Source organism: Hoplias malabaricus, chromosome 2, assembly GCF_029633855.1.
Source record: "Hoplias malabaricus isolate fHopMal1 chromosome 2, fHopMal1.hap1, whole genome shotgun sequence".
Taxonomy (NCBI): domain Eukaryota; kingdom Metazoa; phylum Chordata; class Actinopteri; order Characiformes; family Erythrinidae; genus Hoplias; species Hoplias malabaricus.
In genome coordinates this window covers 72,888,473-72,911,309 of record NC_089801.1, presented here as the reverse complement: position 1 = coordinate 72,911,309, position 22,837 = coordinate 72,888,473, and the positions used below count along the sequence as shown (strand labels likewise).

The 22,837-nt window shown below is 43.3% G+C and overlaps 1 protein-coding gene across 1 annotated transcript in view; it reads right to left on the bottom strand.

The window, feature by feature from the left end:
- Window positions 1-22,837, bottom strand: part of LOC136687139 (vang-like protein 1) — a 70,968-nt gene that overhangs the window by 4,919 nt on the left and 43,212 nt on the right. The window contains exons 4-7 of the mRNA XM_066661406.1: window positions 19,429-19,860; window positions 17,924-18,099; window positions 8,432-8,565; window positions 621-771 (exon numbers count right to left, since the gene is read on the bottom strand). Coding sequence (XP_066517503.1) covers window positions 621-771; window positions 8,432-8,565; window positions 17,924-18,099; window positions 19,429-19,860 — 893 coding nt within the window. The remainder of the gene's footprint in view (window positions 1-620; window positions 772-8,431; window positions 8,566-17,923; window positions 18,100-19,428; window positions 19,861-22,837) is intronic.

Below are 22,837 nucleotides of genomic sequence, written 5' to 3'. Positions count from 1 at the left end.
GCCAGTTGTTTTTATTTATCACTATAACATTGAACTGTACTTTGCACAATTGGTTCCATGCTCTGTGTGGGAAGGATGTTCAGCAAATCCTGCTTCGTCATGCATTTCTGGTTACTTGAGTCATTATGTGACATCAATGGTTACATTTGAAGTATGTGGCCTTAAAATTGAAGTGCTTATTCCTTGGCTGTGGGGCTGCTTATTCAGACAGTTCTGTCATCACGAAGGTGTCTAGACCTTATTTACCAAGATATAAGAAGACTAAAAGTCCTGAGGGATTAGGTCCCACGTTCACGTAACCACATTCATTAAAATACAAACGACACAGACAACTGACCCCTTCATATCTCAGAAATTCTATCTGTATTCAGACCCATAGGCACCCAGTCAGCACCCATACTATATAGCAATCCTTTGACTGCCTAATTACTGACATTACTGAAGTGCCTGCCACGATAACTGCCTATTTAATCTACTCTTCTGACCGCTCTACACATTAATAAAATTCCTCTGTATACCATCTTCCACCTATGAATTCCCACCAGGAGGTTTATTTTCACACCAAAAAAGCCTTGCTGAACCTCGATTAGATGCGGTATCTAATTACTGCCTACTCTCACCTGGCTTTTCGTTTTCTAACTCGTCTCTCATGCTCTGCCTCTTCGTAGTAGAGCTCGTTGTGGCTGGAATCTCGTCGGCGAGCAGCTGCGGCGATCATGGCGCGAGACTGAGACTGAGCAATCCCCGCTGCTGTGTTATTGCCTCCTGGACCTGAACACAAAACAACACCAGTGTGAGCCCTGTGATTTTAATACATTCATGTAAATGTGCATGCATACTTGTGTCTTCAGCATAATGCTACCATAGGTAACTTACATTTTTAATGTAGATTAATGTGTTCAAAGGAAATAGTTAAAAAAACAACAACAATTCGACAAAACTGGATACATACAGTGGTCCCTCGCTACTTCGCTTTTCAATAAATATTAATGTGATTGAATTAATGTATATAATTAACATGCGTATTTACTCAGCGGATGAATACACAACAAAAAAGGAACCGGTCGCTTGAAGCGCTACTTTCCGACGGGAGATTGTAAACAACACATGATTGGTTGACTGATGGAAAGCGACCAATCAGAGAATGCTGCTCTGTATCCCAGTCGTTCGCGCTCAGCTACCGCTCTCCGCACTTCTATTTCACGTTAGCATCAGACTGTCGTGTGCGCGTAGATTTTAAAACTTAATGTAGTGTACAACTACTAAAATAATGTATAATTATTAAAATAAATATAGCGTCCCTACTTTGCGCGGGTGGTCCTGGAACGTAACACCCTCGATAAGTGAGGGATCACTATATACATATTTCATTAGAAAATGACAATATACAAATATATTATTATGAAAACCAGTATGTTAATTAAAAACAAATAATTCAACCTAAACAATTTACACAACATGGTAACACCACCCTCCATTTATTTCATTTCTAGACATTTGTTTTCAGCAATATATTTCCAAGTAGATTAGATGTAAGGTCACCCACATGCATCAGTTAAAAATATTCATGAAAAAATTAACTAGATTGAAAAATTAACCAATGGTCATTTGAGAAAACATATTTTCTAACAACCGTGTAAGGCCTGGAAGAGCAACACAAGAGTCACCCTCACTTTTGTTCTATTCTTACATCAGGTCTGAAAAATTCCTCAGGTTTTCCTTTCCAGAAAACTGGAAAAATCAAACAAAGATGCTGCTGGTGTCTTCAGAACAACAAACGGATCACCTCTGAGTCCAAACCTCAACATGACTTGGTGCTCTTGGATCGCTAGAAGCAGAAAATGTGACCAACTTCAATGAATAAACATTGGAGATGTGTTAAAAAAAAAGTTCCCAAAAAAAAAAGAAATTCCCATTGGATGAAGATGAGGATCTACCTATCTATCTATCTTTACACTTACATAGCGCCTTTCTAGACACCCAAGGACGCTTCACAATCCACACTGCTCAGAACGCTCAGAACACTCAATCAATCCACACACACTGGCGAGAAGCGGCAGCCAAACACACAGCGTACTCTCGACCAGGAACGACCGTCCACCTGGAGGACTGCATCAGGCACTAGGGCTTCACCCAGGACAAAGACACCATCCATAACTGGGCTCACACACATTCACTCACACAAACAGACATTCATTCACATACACACCAGGACAGTTATTACAGAAGCCAATTCACCTACCCTCCGTGTTTTTGGACTGTGGGAGGAAACCGAACCCCAGAGGAAACCCACACAGACACGGGGAGAACATGGAAACTCCACCCAGATGGGACTTGAACCCAAGATCCCAGCGCTGAGAGACGAACGTGCTAACCACTAATCCACCGTGCCGCCCAAATGTGTAGGATGTGTGTATTTATAAAATGTAATGTGGATCACTGGCTTAGAAACATTCTGGCCTCTTGATTTACATCACTGAAAACTGAGGTATTCAAGGTTCAAATGAGGTGTGCCCATCTCTCAAACAGCTCCTCATTCCCTATATAGTGAATTACAAAGTCACTAAACTACAACGTACACATGCAGATAGCACTAGATTTCATATTCCCACATATCCATAAATATAAATGATGCTGTATTAGAAATATATAATGCACCACTATCTAGATTCAGTACTATCATGACTTTATTAGTGCTTTACATAGGGAGTGTGGAGTGAATTGGAATTAAAGCTGTTTCTCTCTTGCTTCATGGTGTTTTGATGTCTCTCTTATAGAAGTACACTATGGCGCCTTACTGGACTGGCATGATAATTCAACCATCTTCGTACTGCTCTGGTAGAGGGCGTCCATGATCTGAATCCATGTGGATGGGGCTTTAGACTGATGTAGAGCACTTTTCTCTTCAGCAGGAAAAACGTAAACATCTAGGACAGATCTCAGTGGACTACAATGGAGGGCAACATCTTAAACTGACCTATTCAGCTTTCCTCTGATCAGTGAAGAGAGAAAGCAGATACAGGATTGCTTTGTAATGTTAGACCCTAATTGCAGAACATGTTTTTTTGCATGAATACAAGTGTAGGGAATGAATGCTAACAACAAAAGATGCAACAAGCCCAGCATACTCATTCCACGAAGACAGAAGGACTAATGTTCTTCCCTAAATTCCCGCATTCATGACGAAATGACCTGCAAATCTGAAAGTCTAAAACACATTCCCCAAGTCTTTCCCTCGCCTACGCGACGAGTCATTAATATTCAACTATTCATATTCCATTCCTCCCAGGTACCTAGTGTCTTGAGGCGGTGCCAAGTGTCCGTCTTCATAAACATCCTCGCCAACATCAAAGATATTGTTTTGCGCATGCTGATTAAGGCCCCATTAATATGCAGCAGGGTCTGTGGCTTCCTGAAGCTGATGATAATGTACGTTAAAAGAGGGCTGGGCATCGTGAATAAGTGATGGAGGAGCTGGGCCCAGGATTCCTTTAATTACGCTACTCCAGATCCAAGCGGTTTCAGATTTGTAGGAGCGCAGTAGCTGACTAAGACAACTCAGTGGCTTAAAGTGGCTTAAAGTGCCACTTCCCAAAGACACCAAGCAATGATCCCGACATTTTTGTGCTTTCATCAATGTTGAGTCGAGCAGGTTACAGTCCAGTACTCAATTCAAAGTGTTGTTAATTGGGTGAAAACCATTTGAGTACAAAACAGTAGCTCAAAAAAACAATTTGGAACAATTTTTCCTAGAGCTGTGTTGGTACTTCTCAACACCTCCAGCCTCCATCTGCATAGAAACTGCAGTTTGCACAACCATCCATCCATTTTCCACCGCTTATCTGGGACCGGGTTGCGGGGGAAGCAGTCGGAGCAAAGAAACCCAGACCTCCCTCTGCCCAGCCACTGCTTCCAGCTCCTCCGGGGGTATACCGAGGTATTCCCAGGCCAGTCGAGTCTCCAGCGTGTTCTTGGTCCGCCCCGGGGCCTCCTCCCCGTTGGACAGGAGGCATCCTGGCCACCCAAACCACCTCAACTGGCTCCTCTCGACGTGGAGGAGCAGTGGCTCCACTCCCGATGTCCGAGCTCCTAACCCTGTCTCTAAGGGAGAGTCCAGACGGGACCAGTCCTAAGATAAACCTGGAAGTATAAAAATAAATACAAACTGCTGTATTTACTCCCATTCAGCCTGTTCTTTAATGGTCAGGACCTCCACAGAGTATGATTTGGGTGGTGGATCATTCTCAGTGCAGCAGTGACACTGATGTGATGGTGTTAATGTGTGTTGAACTGGTGCAAGTGGATCAGACACAACATCTTTCCCAGCGTCATACAACAACATCAACTAACATCCTTCGTCCAACACACATGAAGCCAGAACATGCTTCCATTTTGGACTACAATCACACAAGCTCAAATGACAGCTCTTGGAACAGACCTCCTAAGTTTCCAACACTCTGATGTTAAGGAACAGAAGCCCTTATTGACTACGCTGCGCTGAGTGGTTGGGGAGACGGCGGACCAAACCCGTGATCTTATGATGATAGAGGGCAATGCTTGAATTTATTTTATGGAAATCTTTCAAATGGAGCAAAGAGACATGGGAAAAAATTCAATCATCACCATGCTTCAGGCCTTGCATATGTTGCTAGCATAACAAGCCTGAGAGAGAGAGAGAGAGAGAGAGAGAGGGGACATGGAGAAAAACAGAGAGAGACTTCTTCAGGCAGTGGATGTCTGCTTCCCCAGGGTTGGCTTTAGAGCCGAAGCATCAGAGCGGCAAGACTATTGATTCAAAAACACTGCTCTCTTGCTCAACCAGAGAGAGAAAGAGAGAGAGAGAGAGGGAGAGAGAGAGAGAGAGAAGCCGTCAGGTGGCTGGGGACTCCCAAAGCTGGGCTACAAAGCTCCTGGATTCAAAACCACAAGATGCCACCTTCTTCAGCATTCCACTTCAATTCCAAAGGCATCAGAAATCTGTGCGTTTATCTCACTTTTCCCTCACTTGGCCATTTTAAGAGGCATAAAAAAGCACAGCTAGTTTACTCTGAAAAAATGGAGGAGAGCAACTGAACATGCGACAAGCTGAAGGTCTGTGTGAAAGTAAGAATGAGGGACCTGAAGAGAGGACGAAAGGTATGAGGTCATAAAGATACCGTGTTGGAATGTGAAATCAGTTTCAATAAAAAAAGAGAGAGAGAGGTAAACCCTGCCAGAAATACTAAACAATTGCCTTCTTACAGAAGAATAATCCATGCTGTCAGCTTAGTCCCATGTGCCTCTGCAAGAAAGACATGAAAACCCAGGAAAAAACAAAGCCATCATGAACTCATCAGAAAAAAGGGAAAAATTCATTTTCTCTTGCACAGGAAGAGGTTAAAGAAGGGGCACACAGCTGTTGAATGCAAAATTATTCAGTGTATATGTATAGTAGCCTTACTCAACCCCCACCCATCAGCACAGTGGCTTCATGGCAGGTTTCCTTGAGGACTTTTATGTTGTAAAAGAATAGGAATAGTTGAGAAGTGGCCCTTCAATGTGATAATCACACGCATGGCCTCTAGTGGGTATGTCATTTCTATTAAATAGGCAAATATGTCTGGTGAAATCATTCATTCATTGTCTGTAAGCCTTATCTAGTTCAGGGACGCGGTGGGTCCAGAGCCTACCTGGAATCATTGGGCGCAAGGCAACAACACACCCTGGAGGGGGGGCCAGTCCTTCACAGGGCAACACACACACACACACACACACACACACACATTCACTCACTCACTCACACACACACACCTACAAACACTTTTGAGTCTCCAATTCACCTACCAATGTGTGTTTTTGGACTGTGGGAGGAAACCGGAGCACCAGGAGCAAACCCACGCAGACACAGGGAGAACACACCACACTCCTCACAGACAGTCACCAGGAGGAAACACACGCAGACACAGGGAGAACACACACCACACTCCTCACAGACAGTTACCCGGAGGAAACCCACGCAGACACAGGGAGAACACACCACACTCCTCACAGACAGTCACCCGGAGGAAACCCACGCGGACACAGAGAGAACACACCACACTCCTCACAGACAGCAACCCAGAGGAAACCCACGCAGACACAGGGAGAACACACCACACTCCTCACAGACAGTCACCCGGAAGAGACCCACGCAGACACAGGGAGAACACACCACACTCCTCACAGACAGTCACCCGGAGGAAACCCACACAGACACAGAGAGAACACACCACACTCTTCACAGACAGCCACCCAGAGGAAACCCACACAGACACAGGGAGAACACACCACACTCCTCACAGACAGTCACCCGGAAGAGACCCACGCAGACACAGGGAGAACACACCACACTCCTCACAGACAGTCACCCGGAAGAGACCCACGCAGACACAGGGAGAACACACTTGTGAAATCAAAACAATTAAAATAAGTACACTCTATTTCATAGTATAGCCGTGTATTTTAAGTGTTGTCAGTGTTTCCCAAGCAAAATAACTTTCCAAGTCAGTCTATGACCAACAATATTGGTAAGAACATTTGGAAAGATCTGGCACTTGGTAACACCCCCATATTAGAAAATATAGGCCCATATCTATTTCTCTCTCTGAGAAAAAATGAATTAAGTCACTGATGTCAAGGCTCTTGGTCAATAAAAATGTTACAGATACATTATAATAAATCCCTGAACGTAACTGGATCCTCTGAATTGCAAGGTTGTTAATAGAAACATATAAAATTACAAGTAACTTGCAAGCAGATACTCACATGCACTAAAACAATACTGCATAAAAAGCTATTGATAAATGTACAGCATATTTCAGCTACTGAAACTGTAGTGCTTTCATGCAACCCGTGGACAGTGATTGTACGATGTGTGCATTGGGGAGGCTTCTGAAGATTCAGCCAGTCATTCAACAAGCTTTATTTAAAACATTTCTGTGAAAGTGCAAAGTGACCTTGAGTAAACAAACGACAGACGTGATCAAGCAGTGGTGAAAGTATAAGGCCTGGGCGATAAAACATTATCACACCAAACTCTCAGGACTCAACTCTGAGGAGTAAGAAATATCCACAAACAATTACTGATTAATATTTGCATCAAACAACAAGTGACAATATATTATTTTATTTCCATATCGCCCAGTCCTACAGCAGTCCTGTGAGGGTCCGTGAGGGGGGATTAATGACTTTTAACGTTGTTTAAACAAGAAGCAGTGTGTACAACAGTTAGGAATAAGGTAACGTAGTATAATATTTCACTTACTATCCAAAAGGTAAGCTTTCAGCTTAGCTTTAAAGACTTTTATTGGAGGCAGGGACACAAAAAATAAGGAAAAAAGGATGGAGACAAATCTGAACAACATAACTTTTCTGAGAACAACATGAGAGAACAGAGACTCCAACTGTGACTGTGGAAATCAACGTTCCATAACAGGGTCAAAACAGAGTGTAGCACAATTTGGATGGGCTTAAATTTACCTGAGGTAATCTCTCCTTTTTTATGGTGCTCCCCTGCGATTGAACTCTTTTTGGCCATGCCTGACTGTTTGACTCAGTGCCCGTATCATAAGGTTAGTTCCATCCGGAATAAAACCTCCACTGCTTTTCTTCAACAGAGGCAGAGAGCACAAAGAGCCCACCCTCTGCTGGACATGCGTGCAGTGCCTCAGCAAAAAGTCACCTGAGGCTACCTTTGATTTGGATGCACTTGCTGTGCATGAAAGCTGAGAGGTGGCCAGTGAAGAAATTGTAGTCTGTAGCCTCACAGCCTTGTTCTGAGTGACCCACGGGTGCTGTAATATGCTGCCCCTCTATGTTAAATGCCGGGCAGGGGTGTCAGTGACAAGCCGACAGAAACCTGTAAGCGGCTGACAGCGTGAAAACCCACGTGCCGGTGGGGGACTAGAGGGCGTTTCAGGAGACTCACTTGCCCTAATACTTTCAAATCTGGTTAGGAGCATCAGCTTCATCACTAAGGAGTTAATATCTGTAATATTTTACAGAAAAATATACTCCTGATGAATTTATGCAATCCGAAGTAGGCTTTTAATATACAGGGGGTCCTCGACTTACGACTTACGATTACGATTTTCGGCGCAAGTCGGAACATACGTACATACTGTACGTAAATAACATACTGTACGCACTTATCCTATCCTCACACCTATCCTCCTCGGTCCCGAGCCGCGTAACCGTGTATTCTTCCGCCGCGCCACACACACCAAACACGAAGTTCACGTTACGACGTTTACGACGCAAAACCACTGAAGTCGAAACAAGACTTTATACAGTAAATGGGAGATGTGTCGTAACCACGAAACATCGTAACTCGGGACTGACGTAACCCGAGGACCTCCTGTACTTCAATGTAAACAATGTTATGTTTTAAAACTGAAGTGGATTGTTGACTTACCATCCACGTTGTAGACCTTGAGACCGGCCAGGTGTTTGGCTGCGCGGGATTTGGACGCTGTGAGGAGTGCTGGATTGTGTACAGGGAAATCTCTGTAGTAATTCTCCAGTATAGCTACAGCTGCCCTCTGGATACTGTAAGGTAAGCAGGAAAAAGGGAAGAGTGTTAGAGTGGGGACAAGTGAGGTCAGACACAGATGGATGATAAGTTCTGGATCACACACACCACAGATTAATGTGTTTTATACTTCTCAGGTTGAAACTTGGCCCTGGGCATGGTTACCATAAGCTTGTTTGCAGCTAAACTGTAGTGTCTGATTATACAAACAACGTGTACACAATCGAATAAATAGCAATCTTGAAAGAAACTGATAGAGCTACAAGAAACAAAAAGGGCAGGGTGAAACTGACTGGAAATGTCAACACGTCAAAACACTGCTAATCTTTGTGGTGTTCGCCCTCAGTAATTCATACAATGCTTCACCTCCTCTCTCGCTCTGGACATGAAGGGAAAATGAGATGTCAAACCTCACAGCACAAATGCCTCCCCAATGATTTCCCAAGAACCTGTCACAACATTCGACCATTTCGTTCATTAATTCATTCACTATCTGTAACTGCTCATCCACTTCAGGGTCGCGGTGGGTCTGGAGCCTTCCCAGAATCACTGGGTGCAAGGCAGGAACACACCCTCGAGGGGGCGCCAGTGATTCACAGGGTGACACACACACACTCACATTCACACACATGGACACTGAGTCTCCAATCCACTTACCAACGTGTGTTTTTGGACCGTGGAAGAAAACCAGAGCACCTGGAGGAAACCCATGTGGACACATGGAGAACACACCAAACCCCTCAGTCAGTCAGTCATCGGGAGCAGGTGTGGAGCTGTGTGAGAGCGACACTACCTGTTGCACCACCGTGCTGCCTCCCACTTAAAACAGTGATCATCAAAGCAGCATTGGTATCAGTTATGTAACTGTATTTCATACATTACAGGCATTAATTAGCAGCTTACGAATAAGCACTGTTCTGATAGGCTGTGCTCTATTGTCCTTCATTCAAAATGCAGTCTACGATCAAACCCTCTTTAGAACTCATTAGTGTGATTGAGTGGGGCTAAACTGGTGTACACTGAATAGGTATGCATTCAAGTTAATGCATTCTTTTTTGTTGATATCTGTTACGCTGCGCTGTGTATGTTTTCTCTCTCTCTGTAATATTCCAGATTCTGCAGTCTGTTCCAGTTCGTGTGTTGGTTCATTGGCCTAGAGTTCGTTCCACAATCCAGTCCATGTGTTTTCTGTCACCATTTCCTCTACATCATCTCGGCGGGAATCATAAATCCTGTATGTGTACGCTGCTAGTCAGCCGTGTTTGTGCTCTGTGATTTCCTTGTGTACATTGAATTCTGTGTGTTTCCTTGGTTTTGACTCTGTGACATTCCTACTTCGACTGCAAGTTTTGTTTTGCCCCTTTTCGGTTACTGACGTTAGATTGTATTGTAAACACTGTGAGTAGAGCTGGCTGCTGTTTGTTTTGGGAGTGGGTTTTGTGTGTGTTTTTGTATATATTTGGGAGTGATAAGGTAAGGTATTGTCTTTTTTTCCACTTAGGTAAGTTAGAGTTGAGGGCCGCACGGTGCTGCAGCAGGTAGTGTCGCAGTCACACAGCTCCAGGGGAGGTGGTTGTGGGTTCGATTCCCGCTCCGGATGACTGTCCGTGAGGAGTTGGTGTGTTCTCCCTGTGTCCGCGTGGGTTTCCTCCGGGTGCTCCGGTTTCCTCCCACAGTCCAAAACCACACGTTGGTAGGTGGATTGGTGACTCAAAAAAGTGTCCATAGGTGTGAATGTGTGTGTGTCTGTGTTGCCCTGTGAAGGACTGGCGCCCCCTCCAGGGTGTATTCCCTTCTTGCGCCCAATGATTCCAGGTAGGCTCTGGACCCACCGCGACCCTAAAACTGGATAAGCGGTTACAGATAATGAATGAATGAATGAAAGTTAGAGTTGTCTGTGGGTCAGTTAGGAGGGTGTCCATCCTGAAGTCCACTGGTGTGTGTGTCTTTGTAAATATCACATCTACAATATACATTCTATTAATTATCCATTCTGTGTCCTTTTCGTCCACATTCACATCTCTGTTAGGTATTCTTTTCCCATACATTATACACACACCTCATTCTGTTACGGCCCAACCCTAGACTGGGTTGGCTGTCTTTTTCGTGTGTGTGTGGAGGGGGGTGGGTGGGGTAGGTGAAGATGACTAGTTTTGATTTGTCTGCGTTTGCTCTTTGCCCCACTTTGGAGGTGTTTAATTTGTGTTGTGTTGTCGATCTGCTTTTGATAACGAATTTCTTTTCTGTTAGTGTCCCTCGCTTTGCTCCTAAACAGGACATTAAGGAGGTCTTGGAGGCCCAGTTAGTTAGCAGAGGAATAGCTTCAAAATAATAGCTTCCAAACAGGGTACTCAAGTACCTTACTGAACATGTATGGACTGTGCAGTGAAGGGCATATTTGACATTGTTTATATACTGAGCAAAACTTGCTGCATTAAGCATTGACAGGCTAACTGTCATTACTTAACGGTGTAGGATGGTTAGTTACGGAATACAAAGGCCACTGCAACACATTTCTTCACCGTCCAAAGAAATAACACATCTGCAAAACAGCAACTTTACAGGACACTTCAATGGAACTCAATTTAAAATGATTTTATCCCAAAGTAATTCTGGAGGAATTCTATTGGTCTTCAATGCGAAGCACAGCTGTGTTGAAATGATGTAGTGATTTAAGAAACGGACAAAAATGGAGACACGTTTTTCTTTGGACAGTGACAATTTCCAAGGTTCTGGATTACATTTCATCACTCCAGAGAAGACGGTTCAACTCTTCTCCACTGCTCAGTGCTGGAGGTTTCACACCACTCTAACTGAGGCTTGGCATTGAGCAGGTTGACCAGAGGCTCCTGTGCATCTGCTCCAGAGTGTCCCACTTTATTTCCTGCTTTCCTATGGGGACTACACAAGCTATGCATGCAAATATGAACATCTATGATGAACAATGGATGCATTATAAAGTAGCTGAACTCAATAATTATAAGGGGTATCTACAAACATTTGCGCATTGAATGAAAAAGTGTAATTAGCCGTAGTCTGAAGGAGAGAACTGAAATGAACATTGTGTATTCTATGGAAACGGCTATTTATTATCTACTGTAAACAGCTACTGTAAACACCTAGGGGAATCAGACAGCACTGAGGCAATAATTCCAAGAGCTCAGAAAGAAGGTACTCAATTGGGTGGAACTGGATACCATGCGTCTCTTAGAATGAGCCCTGTGTCTAAGCCAGTGTCTAAACAGTCTAAACATAGCTGAGAGCTTGTTTCCTGGACATTCAAACAGACAGCAACACACTTGGCCTGAAACCAAGAAAGCAGACTGCACAGAGCAGAAGCTGAGGGCATCTTACACCGTCTTTAATGGAATACTACAGGCTTCTCCAAGCCAATTTCTTATGGTCAGTCACCAGAAGAATTTACTTTGACAGGCTTCATTGTAGTTCAAAAAGAACAGAAAACACAAAACACATCCCTCACTTTACAAGTTTTTTTAATTTGAATTCTGTGTGAGTGAGTGAGTGTGTATGTGAATAAATGTCTGTGTATGTGTGAATGAATGAGTGTGAGCCCAGATATGGATTGGCACTCTGTCCTGGGTAAAATCCTAGTGCCTGATGCAGTCCTCCAGGTGGACAGCCGTTCCTGATTGAGGTGGACGGTCGTTCGGTTGAGAGCGTTGGGCTACTGCTTCTCAACAGTGTGTGTGTGTGGATTGAATGTTGTGTTGATTGTGAAGCGTCCTTGGGTTTCTAGAAAGGCGCTATATAAGTGTAACGTTAAATAAAAACATCTTCAAACAGATAGAAAATTGGTACAATTTAATTTTTAAGAGATGAAATGTTTACAGTTAATGCATGTTTCTCAAAGTCAGAATAAACCTGACATTTGCACAGGTCTAATTCTAAAGTTAAACTGAATTAAGAATGGCCCTTTATCTCTTTGATGTAGTTAGATAGAACGGATAGAAAAGGACGGATGGAACGGAAGAATAGACCTGAGGTGAATGTGAGACTTAAATAATTCATAATAGATATAAAATATGTATTGTACCTGGTAACATATTAAGCATTATTTGTCATATCCGACTTGTACACAATATGAACTGCTACAATAAACAATGTGTGTGGCTTTGATTAAAGAATGAGCCTAACTATGTGGGGCCTTTGGGGAAGTGGGTGAACGTGGCTTGTCCCAAAATCTAAAAAGTAAACTGTAAAATTAAAATTTGCCTAAAAAAATTAATTCATTGGTTCCGAAAGGCCGCTGCATTTCAATATTTTATTCATGAACTTTAACTGGAGTTCCTTTATAAGCACTGGGTATCTGAGTAAACACAATGGGTAAATTCATCTAGAGTCTTATAAAACGTGTGCGCATGTCTGGAAGAGGGCCTTTAGCCTTTGGCCAGAAGCCCCACCCGAAAGCTTGTGTCATGCTTAAGGGCAACTAACTCAATTCTGACAAACGTGTGCCTGGAGCATGTGTTTCCTATTTTCACCAACACACACACACACACACACACTGACACACAGGCACGAGATCTCCAATGTCTACCCTGAGGGTAGAGACGTAGAGATAGAGAGAAACAGAGATACAGACATAGATAGATGGGGAGAGAGAGAGAGAGAGAGAGAGAGAGAGAGAGATAAAAGGGGTAAATAGGGTCACCGTATTTAAGATACTTATAAACAAAAGACGCTTTCACATTTTCCAAAAATCCTTAAGCTTTAAACAGCAACCAGCCCCCGTCTATAACCTTCCTGACAGGAAAACAAAACTGTTCAGTTAAATCATGACAACCCTCACTCCTTTATTATTCATTACATAAACAGAGTGAATGAAGGAGACAAAGCCTAATTGCTGTTGATTGTGTTGATGTCGGCTGAAGTTCCTCTAATCAGCCTAATTATATTTAACACCTTCATCTCATGTGTTACTCCTCCATCAGACTGTTAGAAAACGAAAGATTAGGGTGACCGATTTAGCCATATTCCTTTACATCATTTCACAAACAGGCTAAAGCAGGTTTAGACTTTTATTTGTAACGCAGGACGTCTTCATATCTTCATCCATCCACTGTGTACTGCTTATCTGGGTCTGGGGGAAGCTGTCCAAGTAAAAAAAAAAACCCCAGACCTCCCTCTCCCTAGCCACCTCTTCCATCTGTTCCAGGGGAATACCGAGGCTTTATCTAGCATTCATCAATGACCATGTTTAATAATCATGTTTTTGACATATATTTATCTATTTTGGCATTTGCATGCTTGTTTACCAACGCCATTGCTGTCAATAACTGGTTTGCAAACATGTCTTTGGCAGCACTTGTTGCAAATTCACAGCTCGTTCTGATCTGTGTGAGCTGTCGCGCGGACCAACTGTGGCTGCTCCGTCTCTGCAGCAGACGAGCCGTGACGAGGGAGCCGTGTCTCCCGGAGCAGAGAAGCCGCGGAGAGAGAGCTGCCTCTGCTGCTCATGGTCAGTTCCGGTGTTCTACCAGCGATTCTCTTCTATAAAAAGGTTAGTACAGAAATTTGCTGGTGCTAGTTAGTTTTTAAAGTTGCTAAAGCTAGCGGCACAATTATTAAGTGCGGGACACATCGCCCCCCCTGTGGCACCCGTTGGAAATACCACTCTATTTGAGAACACGACTTCTTAAAAGTACCGCTACTCATTTTATGGGGTATTGTACCGTTTTAAATGAAGAAGTATTGAGATACTCTTCTAGTATCGGTACACCGTGCAACATCGTAAAAAAAAAAAAAATCACGTAAAACGGACACAGAGTCGGGAAATAAGAGAACAGAGTGAAAGAAGAGCAGAGCAATAAGAGAAGCAAGCAAAAACATCAAAAACAAGAGCACCTGGCCATTTTGAACAGGGTGAATATGGCGCTGTGGTGTTTGATCCTTGTGGTATTTTGATGAGAAGACTGTCACAAGTATTTTATTAAGACTAAGGTTGCTGTATTACACTGAAATCACGTAAATGTGTTGCAATTTCTCACAACTTGTCTACGCAAAGCTGACCTCTCAAAATAACTACATTGCTTTACAATAAATGACAGAGTAGTCATCAATGAACATGACAATCAACAATAACAATGAGCTGATAGTAGCTTGTATTGATTGTTATCATGTTAGCATGCCTAGGTTGAACTACTCAGTTCTGGCCAATGTTCCAGGGGAGGAGGCAGAGCTTGGATCAGCAGAAAAGAGGAGGAGAGAGACATCAGGAATGAAGACAAACAGGCCGGAGGGTCCGGGGAGACGCGTAATTATGAAAACACAGCAGCCAGCAGGGCAGACAGTGAGCCAGAGCCACGGGAGTGTGAGCTCCACACTGCTGTGTTAATGATGACAGAGTACAGCCCATGAGAAGAGACCTTCTCTCTGGATTCACCCGAGAATCTGGACCCGTCTACCCTCCAGGACGGCGTCTATATAAATAACAGCTACATTAGCAAAAAGGTTAGCGGGCGCCGTTAGAGACTAGGGCTGGATTTAGAAATCTACATCTCCAGCTTGGAGATCTGGGTCATTTCAGCTGTGCAGTTTACTTCAAGACATGCGCCCCACAATCAATCAATCGATCAATCAATCAATCGATCAATCAATAAAGGACTCTGATTTTCTGAAAATTAATTTGACGATAAAAGAACACTACGACATATAGGTAGACAATGTAGTATGATACGAGATCACAATTTGCTTCTCCAGGTTTTTTCCAATATCCGTGGATCATGGAAACAATGCTATTGTCATTTTTTTGTTTACAAGTGAGTTAAAGTCTTGCTTCCATTGTTATGCAGCATTCACAATCCTTTTAAACTATTCTACAGCTTTGTTTGTCATCGCGGAGGCTTGATTTGTTTTGGCAGCTTACTAGTGTCCTACTAATGATTTTAAAGCTGTGAAGTTGCACAGAACTTGTATTTTACAGTTGGCTGTAATCACACAGAGAAAGGGAGAGAGAGAGAGAAAGGGAGGGAGAGAGAGAAAAGAAAACATTCTGTCAATGATAGCTCCCCCAGGGGGAAGTATCTGCTACACTGGCTTGAAACAGAGACTGGGTTTCTTGTGCTGTGATCCTAACAAGCATCAGCATGACACTGCACCTACAGCATGACACTGAATTTCAGCACTGCTTCCAGCTAATGAGTGAAAAGAGAACCACTCATCACCTAAATCCCTGTGTTTCTACTTCACAGCGAGCTTTGGATTCTCTCCCAAAAGGTGCTCATGCTTTGTCAACAAGACACTTTCGGCATGAGCCAAAAATTGGGAAACCAACAACAAGCCCACACACACCATCCATTCATCAGCAAGACAAACACAATATCCCTCCCTTCCCTCCAAAGCTACTCTGTTTTAGCCATCTGCTAGCTCTCTCCAGCCTAAAACACACTGATGAATATGCATCTATTATTAACATATTTTAAAATAAAACAGAGACCCAAGACAAAAGGTGCTTTTACCGACTTCTGTGAGGGGTAATCCTCATTAACAAATTGTCAGAAGTAAAAAAAATATAAATGTTTCTGATGAAGGCTTTACTATTCCGTCTTAAATGTGTAATGTGTGAAGATTTAGGCATTCAGTATGTAATAAGTAAGTTACCATATCCTCTACAAAACACATACTTCTTTATAACAATTTATACTTCTGTGTTGAACCTACTAAGTAGGCAACGCATAGACGCTGACCCTACAGCGTAGCCTGACCCGCACCTCTCCAGAAATGTAAGTATGCATTGTGTCAATAACCCTTATCCAGTTCAGGGTCGTGGTGGGTCCAGAGCCTACCTGGAATCATTGGGCACAAGGCGGGAATACACCCTGGAGGGGGCGCCAGTCCTTCACAGGGCAACACACACACTTATACTTACGGACACTTTTGAGTCACCAATCCACCTACCAACATGTGTTTTTGGAGCGTGGGAGGAAACCGGAGCACCCGGAGGAAACCCACGCAGACACAGGGAGAACACACCACACTCCTCACAGACAGTCACCCGGAGGAAACCCACGCAGACACAGGGAGAACACACCACACTCCTCACAGACAGTCACCCGGAGGAAACCCACGCAGACACAGGGAGAACACACTCCTCACAGACAGTAACCCGGCGGAAACCCACGCAGACACAGGGAGAACACACCACACTCCTCACAGACAGTCACCAGGAGGAAACCCACGCAGACACAGGGAGAACACACCACACTCCTCACAGACAGTCACCCGGAGGAAACCCACACAGACACAGGGAGAACACACCACACTCCACAGACAGTCATCCGGAGGAAACCCACACAGACACAGAGAGAACACACCACACTCCTCACAGACAGTCACCCGGAGGAAACCCACACAGACACAGGGAGAACACACCACACTACTCACAGACAGTCACCCGGAGGAAACCCACGCAGACACAGGGAGAACACACCACACTCCTCACAGACAGTCATCCGGAGGAAACCCACACAGACACAGAGAGAACATACCACACTCCTCACAGACAGTCATCTGGAGGAAACCCACGCAGACACAGGGAGAACACACCACACTCCTCACAGACAGTCACCCGGAGGAAACCCACACAGACACAGGGAAAACACACCACACTCCTCACAGACAGTCATCCGGAGCGGGACTTGAACCCACAACCTCCAGGACCCTGGGTGACACTACCTGCTGCGTCACCGTGCCGAAGAATATTCAGCAGAAAATTCATGGTGAGAGATTTCTTCAGACAGAGTGGACGTCAGGGATGAACAAAAAGAAAAAAACTCACAAGTAGAAGCAGGACCATGCAGGAAAATTGTGCCAGCTTGGTATTTGTTTCTTTTCTGGCAGCTCATGTAAACTATGCTCTGTCCCCAACAATGACCTACTCCCTAAAGAGTGCACTTTAAAGAATTATAAAAATAATTCTAATACACCTCAACATTGTTTGCTACATAGGGTAGAGGAAGATGTTTGAGATTCAGCCCTAGTGTTGTGTCTGAGTAATTGCAGAGCAACGCAGAAGTATAAACACTCACAACACTGTAGGGCTACTGTATAGCATACGACGTAGGCTCTGTGTCGAGTCCAGAAGTATAAATCGGCCTTAACATGCAACATGGCCGTCCCGGCAAAGAAAAACAAAGAGCAGAGAACAACACACACAGAAGTAGAGAGATTTCTTTCCTTGCTCTGGAAACCTTTACAAAATGTGTTGTTTGCTGCTATATTAATGTTTAAAATACCAATTATTGCACCTTTAAATTATGCAGGAATGTAACATAATAGCTAAGTTCCCTGCAAGAGATGAAGGGAGTCCAAACCTGTGAATATGACTGTCATGATTAAAAATGGGCTCCTGCTCACCTAAGCTGTCCGAGGTTGTAGTGTCGTGTCTCTCCATCTGTGGAGCGTGCGACGGAGAGAGAGAAGCAGGGCTGCAGCTGTCTCAGCTCCAGCAGAACTATGGCCAGGTAGTGGATAAACAGCAGTGCGTCCACCAGGGACACTGCATACTGCACGATGCCCTGATAATCCTCATCCTGGATGACAGGGAGGAAAGGAGACAGAAGAGACAATTAGAGTCAAAAGGTGGTTTAAAAGCTATAATAATTTACACTGTAAATGTCCAAACATTTGTAGACATCAGAAACAACCACTTTAGAGTGCAGTCATATTGTACGTAAACTATTGCTTGTACAGCCTGCGTAATCTCCACTGAAAAGCATAAAATGAGAAAGCAGCATGCATTTTCTCCATGATCAATGCCAAGTGTCAGCAGGAGAAAGGCATGGTGAACGCTGTACTCTGAAGTGAGCCTAATCATTTTTAATAAATAGCCATTCAGCATCTGAACTCAGTCATGTTCTTGTGGCTGAATGCCATCACATCATCACAGACATGTTTTATTATTTAGTGAAAAGCTTTCAGAAGCTTTAAGAAAAAAAATAAACAAAACAAAACAACTACAGCTATTATTAACAAGTGTAAAGTAGTGACTACTGTACTATAGGGAAAGGTGAAATTTAAGACCTACATGTTCCATAACTCATAAAAATGTATATTTGTAAGTCGCTGTAGAAGTGAGGTGATGAATGAACATGCAGCACAGGCCTGTATCACAAAGACGGTCTGTTTTGCAGGTCAGCTGGTAGACAGTCAGCTGTTTATAATTATGATGAGAATGTGATAAAGTGTCCTTTGACAGTTTTTTAGAAGTTAGCCACTGCGGACAGTTCAGTCAAGACAAGAAAACCGTGTGTAAAGGCTTGTCTAAAGTTCACACAGTTCCAAAAATGATCATTTGCATAACAAAGACTTGTACCACTTCGTTCCTGTCACCTGTCATAAGAACACAGCTTTAAGCCACGTGCACACTATGCTTTTATCTAAATTTTACTCCAAATTAAAGTCTGATCAAATGAAGAGTCATTTAACTTATGTGGCTACATGCAATTCAGTGCACAGCATCAAACAATGGCTTCATCAGAAATGAATGGTGGAAAAACGCATGCAAAAACTAGAGATAAAAACTTTGCTTAAGGCTTCTGACTTCATGTACATCCTAGCGACCTGACTCAGATCCAACGTCCAGCGACTGGTAACTCCACATCACCACCCCCCACCCACAATAAAATATGAAAGACTTCAGGATAGTAACTAAGAATCTTTTCATTTGATTAATTAATTTTTTAAGCTTGTTTAAACCGAAAACAACAACAAATGGCTAAACATCTACAACTGTGATCGGACTTCAACGTGGGAAATACTGTACTGAGGTACAGCTCCAGACATGTAAAACTATAAATATTCCCCTAAAACTATTTTGTTTAAGACTACACTAAATCTGCGCCTTGCTATTCACAACTCACCCGCGTGTCCAAGATGCGTACTCCATAGAACAGCCAATAAGAGAGCACAAAAAGGAACACCAGTGTGGCCAGCAGGGCGCGGAACACAAAGATCCGAGGCATTCCAGCTCGGGGGGTCCGGAAGAAAAGAGCCCACACAGCTAACAGCAAGATCAGTAGCTTGAAGGCTACGGAGATGAAGAGGCCCTCACAGGCTGTGCCACAGGTCCGCAGCCGGTCCGGCCAGAGCAGGTGAGGCAGCACCAGGAAGGCCAGCGGTGTCAGAAACACCAGCAGCCCCAGAATGATTGACAGTGTGACCGACAGGTAGCGCTTACAGTCCAGACCCACGCTGTCATCCAGGTCTTTACTGATGCGGACAATATCCTCTTGTGAGAGCGAGTGCTCTGAGGTGCCAGTGACGGCTGTTGTCGTCTCTCCCCAGTTGTCATCCTGGAAAACAAGATTGGAAAGAGTAATGATGGCATTTCAAAAACAGGAAAGCCCTAAATACATACCCTTGTCATTGGAAGGTCTGGAGGTGGTTTGGTGCTTAATATAATACGTGTGTAAATGTTGCAGAGTTCAGAGGTGTCCCTGCTGAGCTTGTGAACAAGCGGAGTAACATAACTAACACAAAGCCAAACACAGCCCCAGAAACACACACAAACGGAGCATGTTCCTGTTTATTTCCTATTATTTATTTATATGAAACTTTGTAAATGACCAAGTCCAGCTTCACTGTGTGAGCTCTTTCTTGAGTAACTGAACTTCGACACACCCACAGACAAAGCCACGGTTTGTGCTGAAGAACCTACTGTACTGTTGTTCCAGCTGGAAACTAATATTTTTAAGTAAAAATGCCTCTTTTATGGCGGCCCTGTAGGCAGTTCGACAATAAGAAGCACCAGTTTTAGTCTGAGGACATAAAAATAGTCTATTTAACAATAATTTAAAAAAGTGTTAATACTTCTCTTAAAAGCTTTGCTTTGTATTTTGTTTCTTGCCATCTTTGCTATGGTAGTTTTGCAGCACACAAAATTGATTAGACCTGAGTATAATATGTCCAGAAACGTCAGGGTTTTTTTTTTTTTTTTTTTTTTAATAAAAAGAAGGGGGAAAAAATGATTCTAGTAATACTTTCCTCAATACAAGCCACAAGCCACAGTCCGGACATATGTCTTATATCTTTGAGAACACCCTGTCTGATAACCTTACATAAGCTATAGTGCATTCTCTCAAATTAACTGCTCCTACAGATAAATCTTTCTTCAGTATTATCAAGATTCCAAAGGCATAAACAGACCAAACACAGTCAGTCAAACGGCTGCAAATTGTAATGCAGCTTTGCTGCCTTCTCACGTTTTGAGAGCAAGTTCTATAGCTGTTTATATTTCCTCCTCACAGAGCGCAAAATAAACACAGCCTCCCTTTTTGAGGTCAAGTCTCAGCACCAGGGCTCAGGAGGAAAAAGGAAGGAAAATGACAGCCACTCAAGCAGCTAGCACCTCAGGCTAAAACTGCAGCATGGAGATAAACACCAAAACGCATTAGGGAGGATACAGTTGCAGGCTACTTACAAGATACCGATCTCATATGAAGTAGAATTAATAATACAATACGGTTATGCATATTTGTTTTACTGTACGTGATTACGACACAAAGGAAAGTCTGAAATCATGGAACATGTTTAGCCCACTAGCTAACAGGGAGGTTACAATCACCTCAGTTTCAACCTGCATGGGTTTTAGCTTTTGTAGGAAGTCTGAGCCAGTCACAGACACTGAAATAACGTTCAACATAAATTGAAAAACAATTCACATAAAAGAATATATTAACAGTATAAGCTGTGGTTGTAAGATGAGGTCATCTTTGATTTGGCCGACCTGTAATTACTCCAGTAAGAAAGAACGGTATTACGAATGTCAACACAGACTTTTCTGACCAAGAGTTAATGGTCTCTTAGCGTAGCTAAGGTGTCTTCCTCTCTGAAGTAGGTTCCCCGTTTTATCTTACTGTACAAGAGTTAGAGTTTAAGTCAAAACTCAAGTTCTATCCCCGTGATCTGGCCTCTACTACTGCACACATCTTCAGTGGATTTACAAGCGCTCTGAGGGCTCTCAAATGTTCTGTTGTGCTTTATTAAAATGACATCATGGAATTACAATTTTGAGAAGTCTGAGCTCTTGAGATCGATCCTAACCCCAGGAATTAAGAGTTTTATAGCTCCCCCTGGGTCTTCGCTGTAGTATTTGACTTTTGAGAAGATGAAAAAAGAAGACTGAGAGGTAGAGAGCGCAAAGAGAAAGAGCAGGCTCAGACAGGACTGTTGTGATAGGCTAAGACAAAAAAAATAATAATAAATAAATAAATAAAATGAAAGTCATGGGTCTGGAGTGAATGCTAAAATAACACAGATAATACCTAGCAAATAGCAGTCATAACACAGCACTCACACACTTACACAGGGCTGACTGCACTTCCTGCTATCCCTGTGTGCGTGGTCCTAAAACAACACTGTTGTGCAAAAAGATGTGGTGGTCATCATGCTATATGTCTGAGAGTGTGTGTGCGTATGATACCATAATGACATCAGGGACAGTGAGATGGTGGTGTAATGTGCCAAGTTGGCTGAGCTCTTTGTCTAGCCTGAGGGCAGCACAGTGACATCGGAAGGAAAGGAAGAGGGAGAGTGGCAGAGGAGGGAGGAACAAAGAACAGAAAGGAGGCAATGGTTTTGCATCAGTCAGGAGCAGCATATTTGCCCTCACTCAGAGGAAGCTTAAAACTCTAAGATGGACGTTTAATGGTAAAATAAACCTGGACTAAAACACTGAGGGTCCATATCCTGAAGTTCACCAGTACTATGGGTCGACTATCACCCGGGTTGAAACAATCTGTCAATCTGAAAACAGGGAAGTGTTTACCCACCAAGATATTTTATATTTTAGCAAACAAAAAGTAAGTGTAAACTGTGCAAAATGTTATTTCCGCATGCCTTAGGCATGGGGCAGTACCTGTGCAGCACATGCAGGAGGTACAGGACAATTCTACAGATCATTCCCGTCTCTATTCACACATGCACTTACTCAGATGTTATCCACACTTTGTAGTAGTCACACCTACAGCTCCTCTGGGTAAAGGTACATGTTCAGGGTTACCGTGCATGTGCGATTTGATTATGAGTTAAGTGCAGGCCTGTAAGCTCATTTGTATCATGTGTGTTAATATTTGTTTATCAACAAACAAATTTGTTTTATGGAAGAGAGGTCATTTTCTTTACTGAGCTCCTTATATGAGCAGGTCACCTGTAACAATGCATGATTCTCAGAGGCCTACTGATGTTCAGTCTTTCTTGTAAAATACAATAAACATAACGTGCTCTTTATTTATGAGACCCACTGGCCACAAACAGCCTACCTCTGGTCAT